Below are 8,871 nucleotides of genomic sequence, written 5' to 3'. Positions count from 1 at the left end.
CGCTTAAAGATGTATTTGGCCATTCTAAGAATGCAAGGGGCCAAGGCCAGTGCCCTGGTGGTAGCCAGCTGGACAGGAGGCCCCCTTACCTGGACATTTCTGTGCGGATGGAGCACCTGTCATCCAGAAGCATATCCAAACCATGCAGACTTGCTAGCAAAGAGATGAGACACAGTTAGAAAAAGGGAAGGCAGCCAGATGTGCTAGAGGGGGGTCATGGAGGAGTCTCATTCCCACAAGGGCTGGGCCAGCATCCCCAGTGAGGGAGCAGGGGAAAATGGTGAGACTATAACATTAGGGACATATTGTGCCAACCACTTAAAAGACAAAATGCCCCAAGTCTGAATAATGGGGCAGCTAAAAGATAAGACTATACATAGCAGAGAGTAACACTGGGGCTATTAATTAACCTGCTCAGCAATGTCACAACAGCTGCTGAGAGGGAAGGTGAGTACAGGGGAGGACTGTACATTGTCATAGTACTTTTGGATAGGATCGAGGCAACATTTTTACTTTTTAATTAAATAACATATATGGCTCTTAGTAATGTGCCAGGCACTTGTTCTAAGTAATTAACAAATATTAACTCATTTAATCCTCATATAACCCTATTAGATAGTGTCATCCTGGCCCAAAGAACATAGCTAATAAGAGGCCAAGCAAAGGTTTGCTCCCAGACAGTCTGGGTCCGGAATCGGTGCTCTGAACAATTCTCCCAAGCTGCTTTTTGATGTGGTAGACATCAAATACTTTAACGTTAATTTTGCATATCCTTGACCTAGAAATGCCTTCTGTAAAAATTTATCCTAAGGAAATAACCAGCATCCCCCACGGAGAATTTACAGATGAGAATGTTCATGCAGTGTTATAACAGTAAAAAGCTGGAAAACCGCAGCTTTTGCCCGAAGCAGGCAAAAAGTTTGTGAATTCCTCCTACCACGCTATCTTCTGATGCACCCACAACTGCACTTAAGACTCATAGAAGGAAAAGCAGTCACTGGGCATTATGCTCCGGGCTGGCACTGGGACCCATGCTAAGGCACACTCATGTGCTTTGATCTCTTTTAATTCAAATACTACACACTTACTATTCTAATTTTACAGATGAACAAAGTGAGGGCCAAGAGGCAGATAAAGGATCCCCATGGTCACAGAATAAGTGGCAGAGCTTGTTTTAGAATGCACATCATTGATTGCTCTTTCTGTATCAACTCACTATCTCAATCAACTCAGGGGCCTCAGGAAGGGGCCTTTGCTACTTAAGCATGCCCCAGCCCTGCATCTCAACAAACCGATATCAAGAGCCTTACCTTCAGAGCATGAAATTCTCCTTTCAAAAGTCAAAATATAATATGACTTCTTTAAAAACACATGAAATTATGCTGCAGGTACCAAAAATACTAAGGGACCATAATCTATCAAAAATCAGTCTTTACCTAATTATCTAGAGAAAATGATCTTAAACTGTATGAAAAAATTTATTGAAAGCTGTGTGCCAGATACTGTTTTAAGCACTTTGCATGTATTACCTCATTTAATCCTCATATTTACAGTGAAAGTAGGAATTCTTTTTATTCCCATTTTATTTAAATGGAGGAAGAAGGGTTTAGCAAATTGTCCATGTGGTAGATGGGCTCTGGACAGTGTGGTCGGCGATACAGGAAAGCAAATATCTACAGGAGGAGGCTCAGGGGCTCATCGCCCACACAGCCCTGGAAGGCACAGCTGCTCCTGGGAGAAAAAGACACCCGGTGATTCCATCTAAAGCCTGGTAAGCCAGCCTCAGGGCCTTGTCACCAAGCCTGCCCTCTTCACAGCACTCATGTACTTTGAGCTGGTTGGCCCACGCCAACCAACCGAGCTCCAGTTGGTTACCAGGGGGTACGTGACCAAGCACTAGCCTCATGGTAAACCATGGAGGGGCAGGTAGTTGCTGCACTTTCAAACAGAGGGCAGAGCCTGTAATTCCCACTCTGGTGGTAGCGGTTTGGATAAGGGTCAAAAGACAGGTCCCTTTGGTTCATGCTTTGAAAACTCGTACCCCAGCGTGAATCAAAGCTAAGCTCCTCGGGGAACTGGACAGCACTACTCAAGAACAAGCTCCGATGTCTTAGACACAACCTCTGCGTGACGGCTTGGGCATTAATTAGGTCTTTAGGGTCGTGTCCTGCAAGAGACCACCAAGAGAGAGAGCAGGTAAACAGCACTGCTGATGGCGCCCTGGGCCAGATATATCAGGATGTGGGGGACTCAAGCACTGGTCCTGTCCTTCACCCAGCATTTGATGCCGACCTTGGCAAGTAAAACGAAGGGACTGCTGTCTCTGACCTGAGACTCCGAAGTCCTGATTGATGTGTGTTTTCAGAAAGTCAAACCTTTGCGTTGTTGGAGCTGGTTGGTGGTTGTGTATAGAATGATTTCATAACGGGCCCCCTTACTTGCTCACCATCTTATCCTGGGGAAGGTATTATGGACTGAACTGTATCCCCTCAGATTCTTAAAATGAAGTCTTAACCCACGACACCTCAGAATGTGACTATTCAGAGACATGGCCTTTAAAGAGGTGATTGAGTTAAAATGAGGCCATTAGGTGGGCCCTCATCCAATCTGACTGGTGACATAGGAGATAAGGACAGACAAGGACACCAGGGATAGGAGAGCTCAGAGAAAAGGCCAATGAGAGAGGCGTCAGAAGAAACCAATCCTGCCGACAATGTCATCTGGGACTTCCAGCCTCCCGGACCGTGAGAAAATTAATTAATTTCTGTTGTTTAAGACTCCCAGTCCATCGTATTGTGCTACCGCAGCCCTGGCAAACGAACACCGAAGGTTATCATCTGCTTTATATATTTTAATCACTGCCTCCCACAATTCAGAATAGTAAGGAATACGATAAACCAAAAGGTTATTTGGTTAATACTTTTAATTACATGATTATAATTACACAATTTCCACTATTCAATATTTTGTATAAAACCAGTTAACAATAACACAATTTCCAAATGCAACAATACGTATCAAACTACATAGATATGTAAAGTTTACAGGCCTTTATGAAGCTTTATCTTAAAAATACCTTCAGGAAAATAAACATTCATTCAACCAGTTCTTCCAGCTTTATAAAATATGATTAGAAATATACATTTTAATTTAAAAAATCAAGACAATGGTTGATCAAATAGTGATTAATCAGTTACATTTAAAAACTTTTAATAATCTGTACATGAGTGCAGGTTAGATAAAAGTCTGCAAATTACTAATATAAAACTGCAGTACTATAATCAAATGAACATATCTGCTGACATTTAATTCTACTGGGCAATTAAGGAGGTAATTTCCTACACAGTATAGGTGAATTGTCCAGTCTTTTAAACACATCTGTAGTATTTCCACTTGGCGACAGGGAGAATACTCAGATTTAGGAGAAATGGAGGAGCAGCAGCTAGCCTCACAAGGACAGTGTCAGTGGGAGATAACTATCAAAGAAGTAGGTTTTTATGGTTTTTGATGAGCACTGCTTTCCAAAGTACAATAATTACTATTTAAAATGAAGAGAAGCAGTTAAGCTACTTTTAGAACATCGAAGGAGTACATTGCTCATGTGTCATGAACAGTGATTCAAGCAAAAGAAAGGCTCCCGGAGCTCTTGGCACACCACCAGCCAGATGCCCGAGGGTCTACACAGCCCACCGAGCGGGGATCAGGCCCTCAAAGGAAACATATTTGCCTCGTGAGAACACCGGGGCACTCCTCTAAAACTGGTCTGGGCCCAAGAAAAGAGGTAGAAATCACCCCTGAGAGGGGTAGGAGGGCAAGGAAGAAAGTGAGTGGGTGAGAGGCTAAGGTGATCAAGTTTGGAACAGAATAATTCTGGAGACTAGAAGAGCAGCGGTGCCACTGGGAAGCAGCTACACTTGACAAGAAAGGCTACTTGTTTTAGTGAGGCAGTGCTCGGGGTCCGCCCTCTTCACTGACAGGTCGTAGAGATTCCTAGGTTTTCTTTAGCAATACGAAACAGAAGTCTGTCTACACATCTAGGTACCCAGTCTTGCAGATGCCCTTCCTTTGGACTGTCCTTGACTCTTGATGATTTGAGTCCCCAGAAAGCTTCAAGGGCATCTAAAACTATTCAATTCTAATTTTAAATCCAATGAAAACTATCGTGGTGTACTTTCAAATCTATTTAAGTTAAAGGAATCTCTCCATCTGACATGCCCTGTTTCATATTCCACAGCAACAAGGTCTTCTATAACAAGGACTCAAAATCAGAATCGCAGAAGATTCTGAGTGTGTTGAAAGTTCAGTTGGGGGAAAAAGAGTCCACTCTTATTCAGAGCAGGAAAGAAGTCTCCCTCAGCCTGACTCAGAGACTTCCTGATTCTAGATAGGCCCCCCCCATAGGTTTAATACTGTGCTATGTCCTTTGTGTTTTCTAAGAAATGACTCTTTATCAAATCACAGTTTCCTATGACTTATTTCAGCAACAAACCTGTTAAATACAAGGATTTTTAGAAAGAACTCCAGTGATCGCAATTCTAGCTGGAAACATGAACACATAAAATTGCCAACACAAAAAGGCAATTCGTAAAATAAAAAAATACTGTGGTTAACACTGAAGCCCAAATTTTTCACTCTTGGCCAAGACACCAAATGGCTTATCTCTGGGAGGGGATAGCACATTTACTTGTTCTGATGTAATAAAAAGCCAAATCAAGAACAGTTCAGATGAAAATTTGATTTTCACAACCACCTGGGTTACTGATGCAAGAGATAGCCTTTAAAAGTATAAAGGGAAGAAGAATTGCCCTGAGAATTCAATGTTTTATGCCTGGGCAGTTTGAATATTCAATATTATCTCCCAGCACAACACAGCAAATGGAATGTTTCTCTTCCCACCCAAAGCTTATTGAAAAGCAGTCTTCCCAACAGGCAAGTCAGTCTTTGTGCCTGTGAAGAACATCCAGGGGTAGAAAACCAGTATTTTTCTGAGACCGTTCCCAGTGTGTGAAAGCTGGCAGTCCCATCCCCACACGCCTGAGGGGGAAGAGCTGCTCATTTGGCCACAACAATGGCGTTTTCCATCTCCCGAGCCTCGAAGCTAGTCAACCTCACAATTACTCTGAGAGAGTAAATACTAAAGCGGAGCCTAGGTCTTCCAATTATTTTTGCATTAACAGACGTCGGTCTGTTTTTCCCAACCACTTCTAATTCCTCGTAGTTCTGTGTAAAAGGCAGCTTTTTAAAAATGGAATTGCCTACTGACCTAATTCATTCATCTTGTAATGTGAAGACATTTTGCCTTTTAATAGTGTATCCCCCCATTCTCCAAACTAGAATAGGTCAACCTTGGTTAAAAATGACTAAAACCATTCACTTCTTATTATAGAAGTAACCAAGGTGATTTCAAAATATTTTGGGCCCCAATTTTTTTAATCAGCAAATAAACTCTGTTTTTGTGATTGCTTTATATCACACAGACAGACTCTGCTGTGTTTCTGCAGGGGGAGGGGAGAAGGCACTCTGCAAAGAGTTAATTCCCTAACCAAAGGCAACAGTGAGTGTCTTATTCATAAAGAATTGAAATCCAGATGTGAACAACTATCGCTGAAATCAAAAAATGTGTGAATGGCCTTAGGCTGAGCACATAACAAAAATGTCCACAATGCTACAGAGAAAGACCCTAATAAAGCAGTTAAGTTTTTTTCAAAGCCACCATTATTTGGGGTCACTGTTTCCAAGGGGAAACACCAACAGTGTAGGGTTTTTTTTGCGCATGGAAGGAAATATTATTTTAATTTGTATGACTGGGTAACCAAAAATGGGCAGCCTTGAAATTCTTCAGTTCCTAAGTGACATAAAATGGAATGACTTAAAACAATCTTCCAACTCTGAAGCCAATTTCTCCTCCTGAGTCTTCTAAAGCTACTCTTAATATTCACTTGCAAGTTTTAAGGTTACCAGCATAACTAACACTTTGTATCACGACATGCAACAGTCTTCAAATGTGGTTTTCACAGATTATTGTTAATAAAGCACTCTTTGGTGGAAGACAAGCAGCTTGGGTACTGAACAGAGTTAACATTACAACAGTATTACAAATATTAAAGTGAAGATGATTACACCAATAGTATCAAATTACAGGAAGTACCATTTCAGTAATGCCTGTTTTTATCTTTACAAATTTTGACACAGGGTGAACAGAAAATAAATAGGTAAAAAATCTCCATCAGCTCCTCCATTCCTCTGAAGGCCAGCAGCTAAAATGATTGCCATCACAAGGACACACATGCACCACACAGAGTAGTCAGCTCTCCTGATAACAGAGGGCTTTGATATTTACACCTGAGACTAAATTTACAACAGCTTTTTTGTGGTTCAACTTGAGACATTTCTACAAAAGGAGAGTTGGACCATCTTCGAGTCATCACTTGTACCCAAACTCATGTAGTTACTTAAACTCCAGTGGACAGTTTCTTCATTGAATGAACTTCTTAGGTGGAAAGCAGCTAAGGCTTTTGCAATTTTGTTTTGTTTCCCAATAAATTGTGCTAAGTCCTGTTGTAGTTTTCTGTTCCTAGAGTCTTCCTTCAGTTCTGGTCACGGGTTTTTACTTAACGCAAGACTGTTTTAGTCCTTGAAATGGACGGACTACAGGGGAAAAAAAAAAGGATTTTACCATGAAGGTCTTCAAGTGTCCCATATGTAGTTATCAAAGACAAGGAAGGCAACATAATAAAAAATACTGACATGCTAAAAAGTATACAATTTGTATAATTCTTTAATAACAGATACTTTGGAAAGGACAGTACAATATCAACCATAAAGACAAACAGGAGAGAAAAGCAGAGCAGAAAAAGGTTCAGTTCTGCAAAAAATAAAAAAACAAAAAACAAAAAAAAAGAAGGGAGAGCAGAAGCAGCAGAGCAATAAGAGTACCATAATGCCATTAAGGGCATTTGCTGCAAAGCATTCCTTTTCCTTCTTTCCCTCTGAGGAATCAGGCTGTGGGAAAAGTGGAAAGAATGAAAAGATAAAGAAGTGTTACTTGATTATTTCCAAAGCCAGAATTTGGTCATAGAAAAGCTCTGGCACCTCAAGCAGTTTCCAGTTTAGTAGAGCGCAAAAGGCACCCGCGCCTTGCTCCCCGCCTTCCCCACACGCGCTGCGCAGCGCGAGGGGACCACCTGCTGCCAACTCCTCACAGGGGACAGAAGCAGGACGCCCGAAGGACCCTTGTCTGTTTGTAAATAACTGCCCTGGACTGATCCTCACACCCTACCTCCCTTGTTTCCTTCCTTGATTTATTCCATATGCTTTCAACTAAATAGCAACTTTCAGAGAAAAACTAAAGCAAAAGAAAAGAGTGAGAAAAACCACTTTCCATTGGGAGGTGACCCTCGCTTGGATGATGACGGTGCTCTATCAGAGCAGCTCATCTAAATCCATCACGTTGTTTTCGCAGACCTCAAGAGAGTATTGAGTATAAAGGTCCAGGTCAGTTGACAAGAGGGAAAATATCTGGAATTTCAAAGGAAGATTAGTATTTCAAAAGGTCAGAGGTAACAAGCATTAAAAAAATTTAGATATATTCTGAGACTTCTACACCAATGTACTTTTGGTGACAATGGCAGTAACAAAAAATTAAAGCCCAGAGGTGATGGAACAGACACTGAGATCTGAGACTCTAAGGAACAAGAAGCAATGACAAATATGATGATGGTGAGAATCATAAATGAGAAGACATAAAAAAAGTCCAAAAAAAAAAAAAAAAAAAAAAAGGTCCTAAATGCAGCTATGCTTGACTGAAGGGCTTGTGAAGAGACTCATGGTTTCAGAGGCTGAGGAAAGAGCCCTCGCAATACGAATAATCAGGCACAAGATACCCCGAAACGATGAACATTAGGTAGGTCTAACAGGTGAAACAGAAAGTGATGGTTCCCAACGATGCAACTTGGAATAAAAAAGTCTCTTGTACATGACAGTTTTCTTAGAAAATGAATGAAGTTATAATTTAAAAAAAGAAAAGAGAAAGAAAGAAATGAAATACTGCTGCAAAGAAAGTACAAGCTGACAGAAACATGCACTTATGAGCTATGTATAGACAGGAATTGAATGATATCAAATGAGGTAAGTGGCTGCCAGGTTCTCAATGGGAAGCACGATGGTGGCATTTTCAAGGCTCATTCTAAAAGAGTTCTTCAGAGAGTTAATGCGAGAACACTGAAAAACAGGCCGACTCTTCACTGGATTTACTAATTTTTAAAAGAAAAAAATGGGTATCGAGCTCTAATAGGAAGTGAGAGGTATAGAGGGCCATTAGTTTGCTTCTTCCAACTTGGGAAAGGGGGTGAGGAAGGTACCACACAGAACTTCCTTGGCACTGAGGGTAAGCTGCATCCTACCTACCACGAGATATACATCGCAGCCTGAACTGCTACGGCTGCTAGAGCAGAGCCTGTCACACAAGACTGAGGTTTAGATGTGGCTTCCATTCAATGGATACATGAGAGAAACATGATGGCGATTCTTCCCAACAAATGGCTTATTACAACACTCTTATTTTTTCAGTCCCCAAATATTTGCTCTTTTAACATGTTTGTGAAAAAATTCTTCAAAGTTGTAGAGCTTCTCAGTAAACTGTCAAAAGAGCCGTATCAGTGGAAAGTAAGTTTAGGTGAGGTCTTCATCCCGGAAGCCTCTAAGAACAGAACAGAATGTGGAAACGAAAGGTCAAGTTCCTGTGGCACGTTAGAGATAACAGTGATGATGTGTGAACAATATAAACCTGCAAAAGAAAAGGCCTTGCAAACAGGAGTAACAACCCACTGGCAACCCTGGTGCCTTGAAAGCATTTATGAATGTACACTGAAA

General features: G+C 41.2%; 1 protein-coding gene across 4 annotated transcripts in view; it reads right to left on the bottom strand.

Moving 5' to 3' along the window:
• Positions 1–2,905: 2,905 nt before the first annotated feature.
• The window catches only part of CDC14B (cell division cycle 14B), a 52,004-nt gene continuing 46,038 nt past the window's right edge, over positions 2,906–8,871 (bottom strand). For 3 of the 4 annotated variants that reach the window (XM_015594797.2, XM_006918809.3, XM_025051676.1), the window contains one exon: positions 2,906–6,648. Coding sequence is in view for 3 of the 4 variants with exons in the window: in XM_006918809.3 (XP_006918871.1) it covers positions 6,612–6,648 (37 nt within the window). In the remaining variant the exon portion in view is untranslated. Of the gene's footprint in view, positions 6,649–7,758; positions 8,699–8,871 lie in introns of those variants that run through there. The other variant, XM_015594796.2, reaches the window with a different exon arrangement.

The sequence above is a fragment of the Pteropus alecto genome, unplaced genomic scaffold (assembly GCF_000325575.1).
Source record: "Pteropus alecto unplaced genomic scaffold, ASM32557v1 scaffold138, whole genome shotgun sequence".
In the NCBI taxonomy this organism is placed as follows: domain Eukaryota; kingdom Metazoa; phylum Chordata; class Mammalia; order Chiroptera; family Pteropodidae; genus Pteropus; species Pteropus alecto.
The sequence above is the reverse complement of the archived record's forward strand: the minus strand, read 5'-3'. Positions and strand labels throughout refer to the sequence as shown.